The 23,146-nt window shown below is 45.2% G+C and overlaps 1 protein-coding gene across 11 annotated transcripts in view; it reads right to left on the reverse strand.

Annotated features, from left to right (window-relative positions):
• Positions 1-642: 642 nt before the first annotated feature.
• LOC116847478 (insulin-like growth factor 2 mRNA-binding protein 1) overlaps positions 643-23,146 on the reverse strand; it is a 147,957-nt gene continuing 125,453 nt past the window's right edge. For 4 of the 11 annotated variants that reach the window (XM_032822517.1, XM_032822518.1, XM_032822524.1 and 1 more), the window contains 6 exons: positions 16,390-16,563; positions 14,301-14,684; positions 13,659-13,911; positions 12,931-13,287; positions 11,927-12,178; positions 643-11,750 (listed from right to left, as the gene is read on the reverse strand). In XM_032822517.1, the coding sequence (XP_032678408.1) occupies positions 11,436-11,750; positions 11,927-12,178; positions 12,931-13,287; positions 13,659-13,911; positions 14,301-14,684; positions 16,390-16,563 (1,735 nt within the window). In that variant the 3' untranslated portion in view covers positions 643-11,435. Of the gene's footprint in view, positions 11,751-11,926; positions 12,179-12,930; positions 13,288-13,658; positions 13,912-14,300; positions 14,685-16,389; positions 16,567-17,024; positions 17,192-22,009; positions 22,614-23,146 lie in introns of those variants that run through there. The other 7 variants (XM_032822519.1, XM_032822523.1, XM_032822521.1 and 4 more) reach the window with 5 other exon arrangements.

Consider the following 23,146-nt stretch of genomic DNA (forward strand, 5'->3'; position numbering starts at 1 on the left):
CGCCAATGCGGCACAATTAACGCGGCAGTGGTATTCGGATCCGAGATCGCGGACCCGTCGAGCGGGCATTTCTTCGGAGGAGTCCTCGAATCAACAACATTCGCTCACTCGTCACTTCATCAGCGAGCGATCTAACAGTGACGTTCCCTGACGCTCATCTATTCCACAATTTCGATGACGTCACTCTCTTCGTGTCGTCGCGGACTCCAGTAAACGTCTTGCTTCTCGAGCGAACGCCCCTTCTCTGCGCTCGCATCCAAACGGAAGAGTCAAATGGTCGGAGGAGAATCGGTGGTTTGCACACTGCGTGTCTTTGTATTTGCATTACAATTTATTGTTTAAAGTAATTGGAACATGATTGATATGCATTAATCGTATAGTCATCTTACTATATATCGTTTTTAAAATAAAGGAGAGCACTTATAAGAACAAATGAATACCACTGCCGGGCTAAAAGTGGTGTCTGAGCGATTATCGGCGGTATGGCGTGCTGCTTCTTACGGGAGGAAATTAATGTGTGATTCCTCCCTGTCTTTCTCGGGGGAGGATGTAGCCTCCGGATAAATCGGTCGTCGCAAGGAGGAGAAGTCGCAGAAGCGCGTCTGCGATTTTCGGCTGGCTGAGTGGGTGAGTATAGGTGGATGATTGATCGGATCTTCGACAACAGAAAGTCGCTGCTACTCTCGCGGAGTAGCGAGCGAGCAACAAACTGGCTCGATAAACAGCACGACATTCGCGAACTATGAGTGGGTGGGGGCAGGAAACAAATAACACGAACAAGTGTCACCCACGAAAGTGTGTAAAACCAACGGAAAAACAAAAAGGATAAACTATAGACGGAACGTAACGCGTGAGCGAAGAAACAAGAGTCTCCGTGGTGACCGAATCGTGTCCCGAAAGGAGTTGTGTCCTTCCGCCGATCGCTCGAGCGTTCTCTGCCCTAGGAGCTAATTACTACTTTCTCGCTCGGTGCAAAACGAGTGGACAAACAAAAAGAAAATACGAAATACAGAGATAAGAAAACCAAGACTAAAAATACGGAAGGAAAACGCGAACAATTATTCTTCTCTTCTTATTTCTTTTTTTCTTCTTCTTCTTTCGTTCTTTCTTTCTTTCTTGCTTTTTTTTGTGCGCCTGGCAGCATTTCTCGCTTTTTTCTCGTTCTTTTTTTTTTTGTTGTTTTGTTGTTGTCTCACGTGTCGTTTCTACTGCTCTGTTCTCGCCCAATTTCGTAGAAATCTTGTAAAACTTATGAGGTAGCGAATGTGTATTACGCGAATTCCTTCTCTTCAACAACTATCTATCCCTCGGTCGCGCGGCCACGGAGCGCGTGAACGAAACAAAATGGGGAAATTCGCTTGCATCTGCGTCGACGCGTGAAGCGCCTGCTCCGTGCGCGCCTTTTCTTTCGATCTCCCTCCCGGAAACGGCTATTTTGGGTTTTAGTATTATTAATCTCGTCTCGACACTCATTGTTATAAACGTCGCGCCGGCAGCGTCCGATAGGCCGCCTCGTCCCGGCGTGTTGGCAGTGTGGGAGCAGCCTTACGTGTGATAGTGTTACTATCGCGAGGAACGATCGATGGATCGATCGTGCCTTGAATCGAGCCTGACGGCACGGTGGATCTTGATCGACTCGTCCCCAGGAAAATGTGTCTGTTTTGTCGTTCTGTTTTTTTTTCTTTCCCCTCTTTTGTTTCTCGGTGATTCGTCGCATCGTAGGTTAATTCTGCATTATTTTTGTAATAATGCTAAACTGATCGATTACTGATTACAATCTCGCGATCACAAGCGCGCGGAGGATTGGATTCGAATGTGGAACAGTCGCAGTTTGCGAGTCGCGTTTGCCGAATTGTGAATCACGAGTCGAGATCGTTTCCCACCGTGCGATCAGTTTTGTAATGTAATCGTCCCTTAGCGTATATAATCAGTCGCAAAAGTTGGATAGCAAAGTGAGACGAGGCGCACCTGGACGGACGAGGCTGCGTACAAAATTGCTAATTGGCGCTCCATTTTTTACTCTTACACGCACACACACACTCTCTCTCTCTCTCTCTCACACTCACTGTGTTTTTCATACACACACGCACTCTCTCGCTATCCTCGCACGCGCGCATTCTCTCAGCCTTTCTTTCCCCATCTCTCTCACATCACTCGCCCCGTTCGACGAACGGCTATTTACGGGTTGCACATAATCTGGCACGTCGACTCTAATAATCCGCCTCTCTCACGTTAATTATATATAAGTTTAAGCTTTACATATAATATATATCTATGTACAACAGGTGTATAGTGTATATGCGCTGCGTAACTATGTATACATAGGTATATTTCTCGGGGTTCTGGGGTGGGGGGAGGGGGGAAGGGTAAATGCAGTGTAGAGAATAAGTTACATACCCGCGCGGTTCTTCGTCATAATGCCCATCATTGGCAACAATAAGATAATAATAGATAATACACCGAGACTCCCTTCAACGGGCTCCCACCGTCGTCAATGCTATTCCTTCACCCATTTCGCTCTACTTCCTCTCATTCTAGTTCCCTAACTCGGCTTACAGTTACTTTATATCTTCTCATTTCTTGCCTCGGCGTTAGCTAAGCTTCCTTCTCTCTTTCTCATTCATTCCTCTCACACACTTGCTTCATTCATTCATCTCTCTTTCTCTCTCTCCCTTACTTCCTCTGTTCCTATCAACCGGTATCACGCCTAAGAGCTTATCTGATATATCATTTGTTTAACGATATCACTTAAACCCGTCACAGTAACAACAATGCCCAGTTGTGTACAATAAGGCCTTCGATTGCCGCCGCGTGTCCGGTTCCAGAACAGTTTTGTGCGCCGAAAGGATGTCGATCCAATTTGGTTGCCAAAATGCGAACGTCCAAGTCGCGACGCGAGGTGTCTGGATAAGAAGGATAATAAAAGCGCGACGTCGCTGAGCTGCCCAAACTCTGAACTTTGATTCTTGCCTGAAATCAACGTGCTCGATATCGTGGTCGCCAAACAGTTTTTACTTGATGAAGCTCAGTTCTTTGGAAGATGCCGAATTAACGTGCAAGTGATCTCGAGATATCAATCCGCAATCTCTATCCAGACGCTCTCGGGGCGAATCGACGTTCCATCGTCACGGCTCTCCTTCGAGCATAACATTCGCCGATCTGCGAACGAGACCGGTCGAGTGAACCCGAAGCGAGCGTTTCGATTGCCTGTGCAATTTTTTCCGGCGGCCCTACCACCACGTCCTATGCACCCGATTCGTACTTACTCCACGTCTCTTTCTCTCTCTCTCTCTCTCTCTTTCTCTCTCGCTTTCGAAATCCTAATACTAAAGCCCAAAATAATCTACCACTTCTGGCTCTGCTACTTTACACTTTGTCTCTCAGTTACCCCCCAAAAGAAAGAAACTTAGACGCGAGCGCGATCCACGTCCCAGCTTTACACCTCGAACGGGGAGCGCGCGACGCGCATCAATGTTAGATTACTCTTAAATCGTCCCTTATATCGCTATTTATTAATCATTATTATTATTCATTAATCGCTATCATCAGTTACGAGAAGTATCCTGCAACCTGTTTGAGTTCCGGAGGGGTCGCGTCGCGCGACCCTGGACGCGAATTGCCATTCTTAGCTCCTTACTATTGTGCTCGCGACCGCGATCGCGGTGATGCGGGATCGATGAACAATTGTTCGACTTGCTTGCATACCGTAGTATACATATACATATATATATCTATATATACATGTATACATATATATATATAGATTTTCTTTCATATATATCGATATATAATATCTTGCTCTTTCTCTCTCTTTTTCTTTCTCAATGCCGGTGAATAATGCGTGTTGTAGTAGTAGTAGTAGTAGTAGTAGTAGTAGTAGTAGTAGTAATAGTAGTAGTAGTAGTAATAGTAGTAATATTGGTCGAGAAGCGCCGGTTTTCTCCGTCTCTCTCCCCTCTCTATGTGTGTAAGCCTGTAGCTATCCTTGTATGCGCGCTACTCTGTGTACAGCGTGTCTCTCCCGCGACAGGCGCGCGGATTCCCGGAGACGAGCGGTCGCAACGAGGTCCGGCGATTCTCTTGGTCGAGAGGCGACGCGTTCCGCTCGCGAATTGTCCTGTCAAAGTCGTGCACGGGGCGCCGCCTCGACCTCGCGCGATCTTCGCTCCTCGCGGTCCGTCACCGTCGTCCAGACGGGGAGAGAATGTCGGCCAGTTGCGGAGGAACTCTGTGCCAGTGTCTCGTTTATACTTTCTCTTTTTGACTCGGCCGGACGTGCGGGTGGGCGCGTCCGCGCTCTGCGTCGCGTTGACGACTGGTCCTGACTTGCGATTGATCGGTCAACGAGGACGAGAGAGCCTGCTCCTGAGCGGCCCTGCTGGGCCGCTCCTTCGGCTCCCTGTCTCGCTAGCTCTGTGTCTTGCTCCTTCTTTTTCTCTCTTTTTTTGTCTGATTTGTTTGTTTTCCGTCGTGGAAAGTCCGATATGCTGTGCGAATCGCGTAGCTGTTACGCGTTAGACGCTCCTCTTTCCTTATTTTCCTCTGTCCTGTCTTTTTCCCTTTTTCTGGTCTTTCCTCCGTCTCTCTCGCGCTCGTCTGAGAGACTCTGCTCTCCGACTCTGTATCGACTTCTCTTCCTCTTCTTCTGCTTGTGTGATTTCGCTCTCGTAGGAATACGCCGCGTAGAATTGTGCTACCTATCATCCATCGTCGACGCGGATCCCATCCTATATAAGCGTGCACGTGTGTCTTGTTTTAGTCTTCAAGTCCCGTTGCTCAGCGCGAACTCGGTTAAATGTGACCTTTCCTGCGGTTGACGATCCCTCGACTCGATGCCCGCGTCAACAGACGTCTCGTTGATGTCCTGTCGATTTCTACACGGTGTCCTCGCTACGCGAACAGGATTGCGAGCCGGGTACGAAGAACAGTGTGGCGAAGATGGATGGATGTTTCCGGTGATGAGAGTTGCGCGTGTGAGAGTCATCTTTTTTTGGAGAAACATCGACGATGTCGGACGTTCGTGTAAAGAAGAAACATAAAGTACTCATTGTTCTTCGACGTTCGCGTGATAGCTGAAGTGTTTTTTCCCTTTCCTATTTTCTTTTTTTTTTTTTAAATGCCTTTTGCCTTCTTCTGACGCTGATTCGTTAATTTTTCCTTAAAATTCCTTTGCTTCCGATTAGTTATGATGATATACATATGTATATATATGTTCCCGTCCTCTTTTTCTCGACGGATCCTGGCGGTCGATTAGTGTGCGGTTTTTGCTTTTCGCTTAATTTTCCATCTTTTTTTTTCTCTCATTTTTTTTTCTCGTTTGTGCTCGAACTCTCTTAATCTGCCGGGATGTACAATCTTAGCTTAAGCTGCGTGCTTAGTATAATCCTCGCCTCTTTACGTCCTAAAATCGGTAAAGCGCGATTTTCCGACGGTAAAATACTCTAGAATACTAACATTTAGCGATAACTTGATTTTGTACATTTGTTTGTCGGTATTTCTACCAGTAGATTAAGTTACTTCTCGCTTCTCTCTAATCCGCGTTCTTCTCTCTCGCGAGCCCGCGCAATAATTTATAACGTTAAAAATCTTTTTCACTTTTCAGTTATAATTATTAATATTAATAATTTTATCTATTCAATCATCGCGTTTTCATTTTTGTTATTTTTGTTTGATTTGTACATTTTCTTCTTCTTCTCTCGAGCGTGCGAGCGGTTTGTCTCTCACTTTCTCTCTCCGTTTGTTTTTTTTCGCTTTTCTTTTTTTCCCTTTTTACCTTTGTTTTCTTCGTAGCGTTTCTCAAGTGCTGAGGAATCGGCCGAACAATGTTTCCCTTCTTTTGTTTCCCAATCGATGAGGCTGCCTCTCTGTGCGCGTATCTGTTATCCCTCCGTCTCTATTTTCTCTTTCTCTTTTTCTTTCTCGAATGAAAAGCGTGCGGTTCTCATTAGCAGAATTTCTCTTCCAATTTAGTTGCTTCATTTTGTTCCAATTTATCCGAGTGCTTTCCTTGTCTGATCCGTAATCCGTCGAAAAGAATTGCCGCAACGAAAAGTGTCCGAAGTCTCGATGAACGAGCGAAAAGTGCGATTTCACGTGCGGGGGCGGACCGTTGCGCGTCCACGGGGAGAAGAGGGCAACGCGTTTTCGCGGGATTTCACGAGTTACCTGTATCCGTTTCTCACTGCGAGGCGTATAAAAAAAAAAAGTGATAGGATTCTGAAACCTTAATCCGCGTTTTCGAGCAATTATTATATTTTTCCGATTTTGGTGAACTTTTTGTTTCCCCTTCCTCCAAATACAAAGTGCCAAATAGTTTGATATACACAATCTCATCCCGACAACGTATAACGCACACATTCTACGGTACATATGTTAATACAAAAATCAGACGGATCAATACAAGGTCCACAAAGGAAACTTGTTTCTCTCTAAAACGCTGAACGCGCCTCGTTTCTCCCCGGAGCGAATGTCTAGTTTCTTCAATTTGACGATACTCCGAATAGGGGGTGGGATAGGCAACATCGCCCATGTCGAAGACCGGCTCGACGAGGTCCTCTGGGGTGTGCTCTGTCGTACCCCGCGGATCTCTCCCCGGCGACGACGGATCTCTGGGCGATTCTCTCCTCAACGACTTGGAATTTCGATGCTTGTGGACCAAAAGGAAATCGTAAAGCGATCTTGAAGTAGCGTAAATGATTCTTTCGACTATGAGGATAAAGGAGGGTTCTCCTGACTTTTCTTCTCGTTTTTCCTTTTTTTTTGTTGCTTTCCCTCTCTTTCTTTCTTTCGCTTCCTTCATCTGTACTGCTTACTTGTTTCTTCTCTCTTGACTGTATTCTGCGCTTCGTTGTTTGCGATGAATTTCCGCCTCTTTCTCTCTTTTTCTCCATCGTTCCTGTTTTCGTTCTGCTGTTTACTCTGCGATCTATTGCTGCTTTGTGCTGTATGTCGATTTTTCGTTTACTGCCCATGTTACTGTACGTGCGTATCTCTTGGCACTTCCTTCCGTTTCGCAATTTCTTCCTCTTTTTTTTTCGTTTTTTTTTCTTTACAAGCTTTAATACAAACTTCCTTCTCTCACTATCACTTTTTATCTCTCTCGTCGTTTAAATATTTACGCTTCATAAATAATCGCGCGTCGGGCGCGAGTCCGCGGGCGAGGTAAAGGGTAACACACGATAGGTGTGGGGTCCCTCGCATAAAACTACGAGGTTCCCGTACCGGGCGACGTCGACGACCTCGCCGAGCGGAGCCGCGACCGTCGTATATCTTCGAAAAAAATATATTACTAAATATATTATACAAATTTAACCCCGCTAAAAAATCTCCTTTTTGTCACGATCCCAAAAAGCGAGCGAGCGCAGCGAAAAAAGCTGCGCGTCGCGCCCTGATTAGTCCCTCGATTAATCTCTAATCTTTTCTCTATCTCTCTTTCCCTTTCTCTCTCTTTCTTATCCCTCTTTTTCCGTCTTTTCTGTCCTCTATAACGTTAACTTATCTGTTCTCCCGCGAAAAACACTCCGCTTCGCCTCTCCTTTCTCTTCTCTCTTCCTCTTTCTGTCTCTCTCTCTCTCCCTCTTATCTTACATTAAAAAGAAATGTTTTTCGCCTATCCCTCTCACTCTTTTCTCTCTATATCCTCTCTTCTCACGCTCTTAATATCGTTAAAATTCATTAAGTTATTAAAAAACATCTAACAAAAAAGACATTGAAAAAGAAAAATTCGCTTGAAGTTCTTCTAACAATCTATCAAAAATAAATCTAGACTCATTCTCTTCCTCCTGTGTCAGACTCATTTTCTTTTTCCCTTCATCCTGTGTCTCTCGCATCTCTCGTACTTTCCCTCGTACTTTCCTTACTCAGCGTGCTAGCGCGCACGTCTTCCCGACGCCTTTCACCCTCGCGCGGCACAGTGGGCAGGCAAGAGGAAGCCGTGTAATCTCGTCGCGCATTCGGCGCTAAATACCAACGTCACCAATGCCGATGCATCTCGCCTCACCGCCGTCGTTTCAGGCCCCGTAAACTGGGCTGGCTACTGTGAACTTCGTCCTCAGAAAATCAGCATCACAGGCTCCAGACCGTCCGCGATTCAAGATTCGATCGACGTGGACGCGCGGACCGTCGTTCGACGTTCGCATTTAGCTACCGCGACTACGACGAGAGAGTAGCCTCCACTTCCCGCTGCGAGGAGTCTGGATCTAATCGATTATGACACTTGCGCAGGATAACGTGCGCGCGCGCACGCACACTCCAGAAACTCAGTCCTCAGCCTTCCCCGAAAGAAATAAAAAACAAAAATGATTAAACACGATATTATACCTCTCTTTACCCCCTGATCCTCTTAATAATCGTTTTGCCTTATTTGTGTATTTTTTGTACTAAACACATATCGAATGCCAGGTTAGCCGGCAGGCCCGAGGGCGGGCCCGTCGTGTCGCCGAACGTGGGCCCGTTTGAGGGCCCACGTGCCGGTGGAGCGGTCTCGGTTTTGCGCCGACAAAGCTTGACAAGATCGAGTGGAAAGTTAGTCTTCTCCGCGACGTGTTCTCGTTTAAATAATCGCCGGTGATAAGTCGACCTGTCCAGCCTGACGGCGCGAGACCGCGCGCCTGTGTTAGTCCGTCGTGTTTGTTGAATTTTGTTGGTCACGCTTAACAACTCTTCTCTGCGGGGGAGGGCGATTTACTCTTTACTTCGAATCCGATATTCTTTGTTTCATACATCTCGCGCGCTCGACATTCGAGACGCGCCGATCGAAATCGCTCGCGCCCTACGCATTCTTCTTTCTTCTCTCTTGTTAACGATCGGACGCCTCGGCCCGATCGTGCACGCTGTTTCTCTGACAGTTGTGGTTCGCAGAAAATACAGAGCTCGCAATTTCGTCAGGACGCGCCCTCACTGGAGGCACTCCACTCGACGCTCGTCGGCGACGCAGCGCCCGCGAGATGAGCGCCGAGAGTGGACAGCGCGAGTGACGTAACGTCCCGCGGTAATTCCTCGCTTGGCCGCCTCATCTAAGCTCCCCTCTCTTCATCTCGCCCTTGCCCCCATCAATTCGATCGCGTTAAGCCTAAATTTGTCCGCCTTTTACTTCGTCGTTTAATTCCTAATTAGTAATCAATTACTTATCAATAATTATTAATCAACACACGCACACTCACACACTATTACATTCCTGATAAAGTAAAAATTTTCTCAACCGATTTGTAAATCCCGGTTTGTCTCTTTCCTTTTTCTTTTTCTCTCTCTCTCATACCTTCTTCCTCGTTCGCGCTTTCTCTCATTCTCTCTCATTCTCGCTCGCTATTCTTCACGTTACCGACAGTCGCTCTTTCTCTCTCTCTCTCACCTTTTTTATCTCTCTCTTTCTTTCATCCTCTCTTTCCTTTTCACTCTCCTCGTGTCCTCGAAACGTTCTTTAGTAACGTTCCTTAGAAACTTAGCACAAAACGGCGTCCGTACCGATCGTATTACCGATCCGATACAACGCTGCTCGCGGACTCTCGTCTCCTCTTCCGATTCCTCATCTCTTCTCTCCTTGTCTTCGTCGTCATCAATCATCACTCATCTGCCAAGCGACTCGATGTCTCGTCGGCGCTGTTTTCGACATCCCGATGACCACTCGTCGATCTCTCCCCTCCCGGATTGGCGGGTCTGACCCCTCTCTCTCACTCTCGTGGCTCTTGGTGAGGAACTTGAGGCGAATAGAGCGTGCACGACGCATTTCACTTCACTAATACGAAAAAACTCATAGTCGCTTCTTCTTTGGTATTACGTGGTGCGAGGAGGGGCGGGTTGGGGTGCGCGGGGGAGGCTCACTTGTCTTCTCCTCTTCTCTCGAAGCATCCTGGCTTTGCTGGTCTAACGACCGGGAAACGGGTATGCCGTTCCGCGGTCCACGGTCTCGATATTATTTTTTTTCAAGTCTTCGTATTAATCGTTCAGTGTCTCTGAAATCTGGTATAAAAAACTGTACCTAGCTTTGTGTTTTTTGCTTTTTTGTTAAGAAAAACCGCTTTCCTCCTGTAGTACTATATAATAAGAAGTAAGTAAATAGTATTATAGCGATAATAGTAATAGAGTAGATAATAATAATAGTATTAATGGTAGTAGTAGTTGCAGTAGTAACAAGTATAACGTAATATAACCATATTACGTAACGTAATTGTTACTAAACTTCTTTGTATATTATTAATAACTTTAATATTAGATAGACTTTTTTTTAGATTAATCGGTTTATCGCGCGTTTCATTTCCTCTATCGTTATTAAATCTTTAACCGTAATGCAATGAGGTAATAAGGTTGTGATTTTATCCATTTTATCCTCTTTCTTTATCAGTTTGTTCTCGTCGTCTTATCCTATTTCATCGGCGGCGGTGGTTTCGTTAGCGCTGTGAAATCGGGTCGTGCGCCTGTCGCTTCGTCGCTGTCGCGGGGTGCAGACGCGAACGAGTTCGTGTGCGGTGGGGTTTGAAGACGCAATGCGCAGAGCGGAGAGGAAAACGACGTTGGTCCTCGCCAACAAGAACAATCGAGTATTCATAGCGCTGTTTTACCTGTCTAGACAAGACAGATAATTCACCAGGCGCGCACCTCCGTTTGGCGCATGGCGAACACGCTTCGTTCCTGTGGTCGGTCTTTCTATCTATTTGGTGTTTATTTTATCGTGAGAGAGAGAGTCGCGAGTCCGATCTCGCGACCACCAACCAAGTGCCACGATCGACCTCGCGATGAAACGTTCCCATTAGCGAGTTACAAATGTATTTACCGCGCGAGTTGGCAGGAAAGGTCGACCGTGGCAGCCGCGCAGCGAGCCAAACCAAACGGAGGGCCTGGCATCGTTGACTCTTTAAATTAACCGTTCTAATCAAGCCCTTGAATTCTTTAGAATCAAAGGCCTCGTTCAAGTTCTGAGAATTAACTCTTGGCGCTAAACTGTCTTTATATGTCAGCTCTAACTGTGTCTCTCTCTGGGAGCTGTACGAATTAACCCCTAAGAGTTCCGTTCGGTTGACTCATCGCATTTAGAATCCTCAAACCGTCCCTAAGAATTGGCCGTCCGCAGGCTCACATAGGAAGGCGAGCCGCAGGCTTCGGAAACCCTCGGAATTAATTCGCGGAGCTAGAGTCGCAAATCTAATGCGGTGATCATTTCGTCCTCTTTCTCTCCCGAACAGCGCTGAGTTAATTCACAGAACATTGTCGTGCGCGCGTCTTCCTGTCGCGATCTGCGCGCCGCGCACTCTCTCGTTCGAACCCTCCCCTGATTGGGAGTAGGGTTAGGGTAGCGCGCGCCCCGCGAGAAGAGGAGGTGGTTTGCGATAAGCTCGGCCTCTCGACGAGAGAGAATGTCAAGGCGACGACGAGGCCACTCCGGCGAATAAAACGGATAGGCGTGTGTGGCGTCGGTCGGCGTCGGTTGGGTGTCATCAACGTTACTGAGGCGTCTGCGGCGGTTGTGCCGGCGACTGCGGCTGCTGCATCTGTTGTGGTTGCTGCGGCTGTGGCGATTGCTGCGGCTGTGGCGGTTGTTGCTGCGGCTGTTGGTCCTGGCTAGATGGCGAGCCGCTTGGTTGCTGTTGAGTGCTGGACTGCGACGGCGTGCCGCCTTGGGAAGTGACACTGCCGTCTCTTCGTGAACGGGAAGCACCTTCTTGGCTGCTACCGCGACCAGCACGCGAGCCAGCAGCGCCGCTTCCGCTAGGAGCGCCCGATTGTAAGACCATGGCGCGGATTCTTCTCTGTGCCGACTGCGAGATAGAATAAACGGATTACTTCATGAGTCTCGCTGCCTTGTGCTAACTACTAGGTTGTAGTCTTTTTGTTCAAAATTATTAACGATATTGAAGCAATATAATCTCGTTATGTCTCTATAATGCTTATGTATCATGAGGGAGACTCATCTTAACAGAGTCGGCTAGCTTACTTGAACGCTGAAGAAGGGGCCAATGATATGGACGGTGGTCTCCTCGTCAGCTGAGGGAGGAGTGGCCTGTTGCTCCGACAATTTAATGACGCTCCCAGTCACACGTTGCAACTCCCTTACATTCTGACCGCCTTTACCAATAATTCTTCCAACCTGGGCACTGGGCACGAGAATCTCGATGGTCAATCTCACGTCTTCAGTACCAGAGACATAGCCTTCTTCACGCATCTTCTCAAAGATCAGATATTGAGCCTGAAAACGTAGTTCCCAATGATGTTAGAAAATCGCCGAGTGTGCGAGGTAAAAGAAAAAGAAAAAAAAAGAAATTGTCGAAGGGTCAAACGGGACCGATTCACACATCGTTGTTACATGTGATCGGTACGGGGCCCTTCTTTGATATTCCTGCTGATTTCAAGTTGATGCATAGAACAACATCCACCCAAATGTAGCAGGATAAGTCTAAGAACAACTTTCGGGAGCTCGAAGAAAGCAAGTTAAAGTTACGAGGTATTTCCCAAAAGCGCGCGCGGACTCGGTGGGACTTGAACTTACGATCTTTCGGATGGTGGGACGACGCGATACGTATCTGCCAGTGTATGGCATTGAAAGTATGCAAACGTTAAAGCGCCTCACAGGCGATCATCTCGATAGTTTAATCGTATCAATGCAAATCTGTTGATACGTCTTGGAAGTATTCGTCTCGTGTCTTAAATGCATCGTATCAATGAAAAAGCGACATCAAGAATGTATTCTTCGCTTTTAGATACTTATTGGAATATACGGAAAAGTATATTCTTCTATTACAACTTCTATACAACTTCTATTTTTATTCAAACTTTTACTCTCGTATCAAGATTTACTTCATTATGTGATCGTGCACTGAGATAGACGTGAATTTAAGGGTCTTCGTGTGCAAATTTGAGAAATCGTAGCATAGAAATTAGGCATACGAATCGTAGAATAGAGAAGACTAAAAAGTTGTGGAAATGATATCGATCGCTCACCTTCCATTGAGACTCCGGTGATCCCACGATAGTGACCTTTCTCTCGGTTTGCTGCTCGGCCGGTTTGTCTTGCTCAAGCGGCGCGATCTTCACGCTAGCGCCGGAGAACCTGATGATGTTGCGTATGTGCGAGCCCTTCGTGCCAATAATGGCGCCGACACTGTTGTTGGGAATGTAAAGAAAGGTCGTTTCCTGAGTGTCACTGGCTGGGACGCCCTGTTGCGTTTGAAGACTGCCTTGATATGGATACGGAGCTGGCCCAGAACCATAAAGACCTGGTCCACGAGAGCTGTAGCCCATTCCAGCAGTCGACATCATAGCCATGGGATGTAGACCAGGGAACATCATGCTTTGTGGCTGTGATAAGAATAATAATCATGTCAATTTCGAACATTGTCGCGTTTATCTCATTGCATTGAACGTACCTCCCCGCGAGGTCGGTTTATCAATCTTACTAAGCGAAAACTCGATGGAGAATTCGCCACACCGAGTAATCTGATTTTCAATATTAAATATCTTGTTCTTCCTATATATTGACTTTTGAATAAATTCCTCAAAATTTCTCAATCTCAAATGTCATTTATAAGCCATTGGAATTTATGAAATTGTTCCTAACGGTGTTTCAACTTCAAGATTGCTAATATATTTTTGCAAATCTGTACGAATTCCAAGGACTTGCATGCGACATTCAGGTTGAAAGAAGTCGAAAATCGTGTGATGAAACTCACGGCCATGGCTTGCAGGTCATTCTCATAACTTTGACGTAGTTTACTAGAGATCATGGACTCAGCCTTGCTCATGTTCTCGATTGTGCCCTTAACCGTGATTATACGCTCCAGATTGAAGCTGTTAATGTCGTTGATGCTGCTGACAGTGATCTTTGTGTCAGTGTCCTGCATGATTCTCTTGATTGTGTTTCCGCCCTTGCCGATAATTCGTCCAATAAGATTGTTATGCGCTAAGATTTTCAAGGTGATTTCACTGTGGGAAGCAAAAGATGTTTTAGTTGGTGCGAAAATAACCGAAAAGAAAAGATAAATCAAGAAGACTCGATTTGGTCAAATCTGAGATTCTAGGTTTACTCGTTTTATACAGGGCGATCCATAACGGTTTATTCACCCGTAAACCCTTTTGATCTGATCAATCTAGAGTTTCTAGTACAACTCACGAGTTTGACGTGACATAAGCAAATCTACTGTTACAAATACATTAATAGGTCACGTCGAAATCACGTGGATAAAGAGCTTATATACGCTTACGCAGACATCGACTATCGTGGAAAACTTGATTAACTAATTCGACTAATCGATCGACACTAACTAGGAATTTATAGTTCAGTATAACCGTTAGAATAAAATTCTTCGCCGTACCCTTTGTTCGTGTTATTCGCTTCTTGCTGCATCACTTCCAAAATCTTCTTACAAGCGTTGGTGCAGTTGTCTGGATTGCCATAAATGGTAATGGCTTTCTCCAAAGAACCAACGTTGTCCTTGCGATGCACATCGACACGGGCGCGAGACACTTGGGTAATCTGGCGGATAGTCGATCCTTGACGACCAATTATCGCACCAACCATGTCTGACTGAACGAGAATGCGTAACGGAAAATCTGTTTGACGTCCTGAGCCGGGTAAGCCGGAAAAGGCGACGCCGCCGCTGCGTTGGCTGCGGCCTCTTCGTCGGCTCTCTGCCGATGACATCTCAACTTTCAACGTGTGGCCTTCGTAATTGTATCCATTCAACTGACTCAAGGCTCTGCGAATGAAAGTCGTCGAATTAGATCAGCTGTCTACCCGCTGTATCGTGTTTATTAAATGCTGAGTTTTTTAATGAAATAACATTTCGCAACGAATTTTATTAAAGAATTCGTTCTTTAACATACATGACGACGCGCGCGAAACCGCATGAGTTAGTTCAGAGAGAAATTATCGGGAATCATGAGATTGAGCTTCGAGAGTTGATCAAGTAATTTAGGTTCCTAGTGATAGATCGATTGAAACTCTTTTGTGTCGCATGTGAGATAATTATATTTTAATTTGAATAAAATGTAAGATTTTCAGTTGAATCGATTGCAAGTACATTGATCCATATCAATTACTCAAGCTTGTCTCATATAAGATACTCAGATCTGAATGTATTAATTGTTATTACTTAAAACTCGTCTCAAGTGAGAAATTTACATTTAAATTCAAAGTTAGGTGATAATTTTTCAGTCAAATCATGGTTACACACATACATATATATAAACGTTACATATCATTCAACTAAAATATTTGGATCTAATTCTAAATGAAAATCTAAATATTTTACATGACACAAGTCTGCATTAATAGTCTTTACTTGAAACCTCAGGTGAGATACTTAAACTTGAATTTAGAATTAGAATTTAGATTTAGTTTAAGATTTTCATTCAAATTGCAATTACAAATATTATATATATATATATACAAATACACACACATATATTTATATACATATATATACGCAGTACATATATGTATAATATATAAATATAATATATATATATATATATATATATATATATATATATATATATATATATATATATCACATATATTATATAATTGAAAAAAAACCTGAGATCTGAAATTCAAATCTCACATAGGTCAAGTCACAAATAACGACTATTGATATGAATCTTAGAGTTGAGTCTGAGTGTCTTAGTTGAGTCGTACGATACTGAAAACTTCACATTTAACTCTAGATTCAAATCCGAGCACCTGAAGTAAGTTTCAAGTAACAAATATTAATACAGATCATTGTCATTTGTATACCATATATGAGTCAACTGAAACGTTTAGATCAAACTCTAAATTCAGATCTGATACTCGTATTAATTTATTTGTCTTTATTTGAATATTGTTTCATAAGTAACACCTTGTCCACAAACTTGCTTAAATCTTTAAGCCATTATTTTAAAAATAATCAATTGTGATTGGTCAATTTTTTACGGCTTAAGAATTAAAGCAAGGTTGTAGACAAGGAGTAAGACATTTAGATTTGAATTTCGAGCTAGATCTGAGTTTTTTGAGTTTGGAATCGACGTGATTTAACGACGTAAATCGTTAAATTATAAATATACAGTACCACGTATATCGTATAACCAAACTAAAAAAGCTCAGATCAAACTAATTTCAAGTACAGACCTGAGCGTGTCAGGTGAGACAAGCTCCCAGTAACGACTGTTAATACGGACCTGGGCATCCCGAGTGAGACAAGATTCAAATCGCGACTGTCAATACAGGTCTCGGCGTTAAACGTCGCGCAAATTCACGCACCGGTGTGCGCGCCCAACGAACGTTCGCGATCTCTCGCGGCGAATAAAAGCACCGCCGCATCGCGAAAGGCATCGACCTCAATCGCGAATTATTAATCACCATGAGCGATCGATCGATCGATCTCGCGCGCACGGAGAGAAAGCAGCCGTCGGAATACTCACTGTTGTGCCTGGTCTTGCGTCTCATAGCTGACGATGACGGTCTGCGTGTTGGAGTCTCGCGTCGGCACTTTCTCGACGTTCTGTACCGGGCCGTAGCTCAAGAAGAACTGTTCGAGATCCTCCAACCGGGTCTGGGGCGGCAGATTGCTCACTAGGGTCTTGGCGGTGCCGCTGCTGCTGAAAACAGAAAAGTAACGACCGAGATTAGGCGAGTCGTTTCGCGGCTGACTGCGAGTCACCGTAAGAAGAACATTAGAAAGTAAACGAGGCGATATTTTATAACGTACGCGCGCTTGCTCGCTTACATAACTTCTAATTAAACGGCTCGGTTATGTCACATATCGTCATATTGTGTAAAATATAGATATCTGGATCGAAGGGTCGATAATTATGTCGTTATACAACTTTGTGATGAATATTTACATGGCTTTGGATGTGCGCGTGCCAATATCGTGTGTGTGTGTGTGTATGTACATGTGACGCGCGCGTGTGAACAAGACAATAATGTAACGAGTGATTATGCGATACTTATGAATTTCTAAACATATTTATCCAAAATTCAAATGTACACGGCTCATTTGTACACGTTCAATTGTATAACGCTTTTAGATAGATGTTAATATTGCATCTCATACTCATCGCATTCGACGTTTCCTTTCATTTTGCTGTCTAGATTCGGATAGTCCAAGAGAAGTAGTGACCGTAAGTGAACGCAGAAGATTGGCCACGTAAGTGCCCCGAGTCGAGCGCAACTCCCGATTGACAGGATTACACGGCAGTGGGGTCGGCTAGATCCCAACCATAATCACTAATAAACTTTGAAAGCCGAGCCGTAACCTAGCGAGAAGTCGTCGGTTGTTTACATCGCGTTTCACGATGTTGTTATTTCGCGACTCGACCGGTTACGTTTGCCGACGCGCCGCACAAATTATTGTTGTAATTATATATTAGCCTTGATATCACTATTATTGTCATATAACGTTGCAACTACTTTTATTGTCAAGTTAGTAATAATAATAGTAAGTTTTTATCAATATTATTAGCGCTATTACTATTTTTATTTATACTATTATTTTTAAAGACTATCATAACTATTATCAGTTTATCTATAATTATTATTAATTATTACTATTATTATTACAAGTTATTTATAAATTTAATATTTTACGAATAACATGCTCGATCGAATTTTGCCGAAATGATTCGTTCGACAGATTTATTAAATTAATTGTTACAATTATAAATGTACGAGCGAAATGTGGCAATTTTTCCGGAGACAATTTGCATGTTTGCGTATTCCTTGTCGTATTTTCAAGGCAAACTTTCTGATGATAGGATTTTCGATCGAATGTCATGTTTAATTATATCTATTAACCGACGTAGAATGCTTCGTTCGAGGAGTAGGAGTATTTCGCGTTTGCATATTCTGTTTGCTCCTCATTTACGAAATTTTCCTCGACGAGAGCGCGTTACTTGTGTAGAATACTGTCAATAATATTCGCGTGCAGGACGGCGTTGAAAAAATAAGTCAATATTAGGAGGAACGAGTATCCGAAAATATATACAACATATTGTGTATACTTAGGACTCTAAATTCGATTTCTCGAATTTACAATTTATGAGTTTGGAAAAAATTAAACGTTCCTTGTTCAATCTCTCGCAAAAACTCATAAATTTTAAATTGAACGAGAAATATTTAATTTCTTCAGATATAATTTGAATCGATTTAGATGTGATCAAGGCTTTTTGCATTCTTGAGTTTGTTTTTAATTCGAAGAAATTCTCTTCCCACGATCAAGCATCTGTTACAATGACAGTCGAGTGTTTTGTTAAACAAAACAAATTTTTAACAAAACGACATTCAAATTTGAGACATCTCATTTAGAATCTTTGTAAATATGATCGTAAAGTAATTTCAGAACTCGATTAACGTGCGCCAATCAAGATTTATCTGACGGTCCCTTGCCGTAGGTCATCAGGAAATATTGTGTTTGTCTTTGTATAATCGTGAGAAACAAATCTAGTTTGCTCGTGCGGGTATCGAGAGAGAAATTATCGCCGATGTTAGCGAACGTGTTAAGTGGAATTGGAATTTTCTTATGAAGACATTCTGCGCAAAGATAAGCTCGGGAGATTAGCGCGTCACGCATATGTAGCGAACGTGTGAAGATATTCCAGTCACCGAGAGAACTTTGTTGAAAGCTTTGTTTGCTCCGCGGCGCGGTACAACAGGTGCAACGACGTTGCGAATCGACGAGGAAGGCGGATTACTATCGCGAGCGAGGCTGCCAAAGGCAGCCCTCTCACGCAATCGTCTCACGCGGGATTCGTCTCGGGTGACAGATAAACGATGCGTCTGTTCCCGTTTCGGCCGACACTCCGTTCACGCCTGCACGGGCGTGCATTGTACACGCTGCACATCTCGGTGCATCGGCGCGGCCGCGACTACATGAATGAACCAAACGGCAAGTAAGAAGAGGACGCGGCGCGGCACGGCGCGAAGAACAAAAAGGAGGGTGGAACGACCGAGGGAACGACTCTCGCTTTCGTAGGTATCGATTTTTCAACGGGCCGACCCACTCATCGCCGGTGCCGCGGCGAGCTTTCGAGCAACCTTGAAGAAGACGCGGCGAACGACCCACAGGACGAACCAACCAACCAACCAACCACTGCCCATCCACGCACACCGACCCCGTGTCCGAGGATAAAGCTTCATCACGAGCTTTCGAGAAATAATGCAATCGCTCCATCCACCCACGCGTAGGCCAGATTCGCCACGCGACAGGGAATTGTCACCTCGATCGGAAATTGGATCGACCGACCTTCGCCAACGTCGCCATCCAGAGATTAGCAGTCTTCAGGCTTGCCTTTAAGTGTTCTCTAAGACGCATCAGCTGTTTTTGCGATAAGAGTGGGCTTTTTAGTTCATTCCACAAATTATTGACAAGGCATTTCCGCGGAACAAAACTAACTGGAAGCGAGTACCGATGTGATTCGTGTGGGTGTATGTTCCACTGTCTTCTTGAATTATACCAAACGACTTATCGAGCCTTTCCGTGTATCATAAAAATAACTTACGCCGGGATAGCGAAATGTGCACGATACACGCGAGACGCATCGCCGGTCGCGCTTTGCACTTACGTGCAGCAACGAGCGTCATTCTATATTTATGACAGTTTACGTATTGAACAGAACACACAACTGCGGCATCGCGAATTCATTTAACCGACGAGTTGGCGATCGATAACGCTACAATGTCAGCCTTAACTCGGATACGCATTATCGAATCTTGCTTTCAGGATGAAGTCTTTCGTATCGCGCTTATCATTCTGAAATCAAAGGGGACTCTTTTATATCGTTACTATTTAAATCGTACGCTTTCTCTTATATGTGTAATTTTTCATGGGCAATTATATGAAGTACTCGAATCTTCTAAAGAGGAATTGCGAACAGATGCGTTGGTTCGGAATGTAAGGTAGTTGTAAGTTAGTTTAGGATTCCCTGTAAAATTGTAATCTGAAGAGGATCAGTAGATCCTTATTAATTACTCAGATCTTGTGATAACGAATGCACGCAGCCCGAAAGGGTTGCACTCTCCCGCGTTTCTTTTTCACTTGGTCTGACTCGCTTACTTCGTTTAATTGTACACTGGGAAAAAAATAACGAGGGAATATTTCTTTGGTGGTATTGATAACATACTTCAAATGTAAATTTTTTTATTTCAACAGACTAAAAACGACTGTTTTCATGAAAAGTTAAGGTTTCCTTCTCCTTTGGAGAAAAAATGTATTTATTTTTTATTTTACATATCAGTAAAAAAGTAAACATGTTATTAGCATCTCCACTGAATAAATATTTATTATTGTTTAGATATTTTTTCCTTCAGTGTGAAGCGTGCTCAACCGAAATAATACTCGTCGTTGGATCTCATCTGGACCCGGAGACTTACGTGGAGGAGAACGCGTTCTGCCACAGCTAGGGATTTATCACACCGTGGCAAATCTCGTCGGGCCGAGATCGCGACTGAGCGGAATATTCGCGAAAAAGGAAGGAACAAGTGCACGTTCGCAAAATTAACGGATAAAGAAGAGGAAGAAAGAGGGATGGAGAGCGACCGGGGTGGCGGAGACAAAGATGCACTAAACGCGCGCGGGTGCTCGTGCACGCGAGGAGGCCGGGAGAGACCGGGAGGGATGATATGACGGGCAACGGACAAAGCGGGGGCGCGGGAGGGATGGCCTTTGTTTCGCGTACTTCGCTTTAGGGGATTTTCGGCGGCATCCGTGGCGTATAGCGCGAGGTGCGTGCAAGGCCGCGCCGTCTGCCTCGTGTGGTGGTGGTCCTCCCCCGCCGCCCGCAATCTACCTACGTCCTCCTTCCTCTCTCCCGCGCCCTGCCGCCACCCGAGCCACCCCCTTCAACCCTTTCGCACGCACGTGTGACTCGCCCGGCGATTTCGTCGGGTCACCTTTAACGAAAGGCGGCGGGTTTTCGCGAGGCAGGCCGGGAGACGGAAGAGGGACGAAGAGGGCGCAGAGAGGGGCTGTGAGGAGAGAGAGGAGTGGGCGAGAGAGACGGAGATAGAGAGGGAGAGAGAGAGAGCCTTTGCGGACAGGGATGGACCGCGGCGGGTCACCCCCGTGGAAGAGCTTTTGATGTCCCGGCCTAAGACACCTTTTTTCGGATACTCTTTTTCTTCCTTCTGCCACCCCCTCTCCAATGGTTTTTTGCCGATTAACGAACCGGTGGAGCGAGCAGAGTGGCCGTGGCTCCGGGGAGCGGGGCTGGCCAGGTGGATTGAAAGCGCGGCCGAGTCGACCGAAAATTTCGAGAGTGATGATGCGACGCGATCTGTGGAACTTCCTCGCTCGGAAAATTGCCGTGGGCCCTGCCGTGCGGGTGTAATCAGCACGTCCGAGTGTCATCGCGAATCGTTCTTTTATCTGTGCTGTGTCTAATGGCGCGAACTGCAGCACGCACCGTGGCGCGTAATACATATTATCGCAAATATAAATATGAATGTATGTGCACATCGCGGGTCAGAAGGCTCCCCGTCCTACGGTGAGAGTGCTTTCGCGATGCTTTCCGGCAGAACTGAACAGCGGGGGGACACGATGAATCTGATAAAACTGATCAATTGGACACGCGACAAGCGACTAATAAATAGGTCGACAAGCACGACGGGCACAATCCCGCACAGTTGTCCCGCCATTATCCCGCGCTTGGCGCTCTCGCGCTGACATCGCGAGGAGCCTTCAAGTGCGCGGAGCGTTGTTGGAAAATTTCGCGAGTTCACTAAAGCCGAAGTAGCGGTATATGCCGGCTGTATCGATTTCCCCGGAGCGAATTAAGGGGAACGCATGGGTGGTCGCGCTCGCAAGTACGGCCCTGCTCCGAGGAAGAACCGCCGACGTCGTCGACTTGCGCCGTTGGGACGCACGGCGCCAAAATCGATCTTGAAAAGGGAAAGTGCCAGCGGCGTGACTTCACGTGTACACACACACGCACACACACACATACACACACACACACACACACACACACGTACGAGCACGAAAAACGCGCGCGGAAGCCGTTGGCTGCCAAGGGCATCCGCGTATTAAAAGCCAGGAAGACTCACGACGACTTTTGCTCGTCGGGCGACTTTTGCTCGTCGGGTGACTTTTGCTCGTCGGGCGACGCGGTCCTTTGCTTCCACGTTCTGATCAACCACGGCTGTTTGCGCAGGATTCTGTTCCATTCGTACGCGATTCTGCTCCATTGCTCCGGCATTTTACACCATTTGGACGTGCTTTTATCCCATTTGTACAGGTTTCTGTCCGATTTGCACGGGTCTCTATTCCACTGGTATGGGATTTTATCCCATTGGTACGGGACTCTACCCAATTGGTACGGGACTCTATCCACTTGGTACGGGATTCTACCCCATTGGTACGGGATTCTACCCCATTGGTACGGGATTATATTCCATCGGTTCGGGATTCTAGATAATAGGTTGTACGGTGAGTAGGCGTGATTCTGGATTGCTGGATAAAACGGAGGAAAATACTGCTGCTGGAATCGTTGCAGGAAAATATAGCAAGAAGATGCGTATGCCATATCTTATCCGGTGTGCGTGTGTATGCTGGTCTACTTTGTACACAGGATATCAGTCACTGTAAACACGAAGTGTCCTACGCGAGATATATTCTACTGGTTATTCCGAGAGACTACTCTCGCTTTAAATATCGACTGGTACACGTGAAATAAAGCGCTCCCGTTGGGATCCCGGCCGATTATCGGTCTTGTTCCTCATTCGTCCTCGTATCTCACGTTCTTAAATGTGCACGATTGGTCCTTCCAAATTTAATCGCTGGATCGGATCCTTCGGCCCACGTCATTACAGAGCGCGACAGTTCGTCTTCTTAATCATCATTTATGAAAATGTAAATGGATGCAATTTACGGAAATCATGCAAATTTATAAATTGCGCGATGCTTTGTGTAATTTACAAAAATTACACAGAAATATGACCTGTTACAAATGTATTTATATAAAGAGCGACAATTCGTTTATTAATTAATTATTTGCAAAAATGTAAGTTGCGTAATTGTTTGTGGAATTTAATCACACAGAAACCACACATAAATGTGATCTGTTGCAAATGTATTAATCCCATTAAATATTCCAGATTCTCTGTTATTTTACACGAAAAGCTTCAAAATTTGCACTCTAAATTTGACAATCGTGATTTTGGAATGACGTCAAAGAAAGATAA

Source organism: Odontomachus brunneus, unplaced genomic scaffold, assembly GCF_010583005.1.
Source record: "Odontomachus brunneus isolate Ranch 3 - 2012 unplaced genomic scaffold, Obru_v1 Obru_scaffold_078, whole genome shotgun sequence".
NCBI lineage: Eukaryota > Metazoa > Arthropoda > Insecta > Hymenoptera > Formicidae > Odontomachus > Odontomachus brunneus.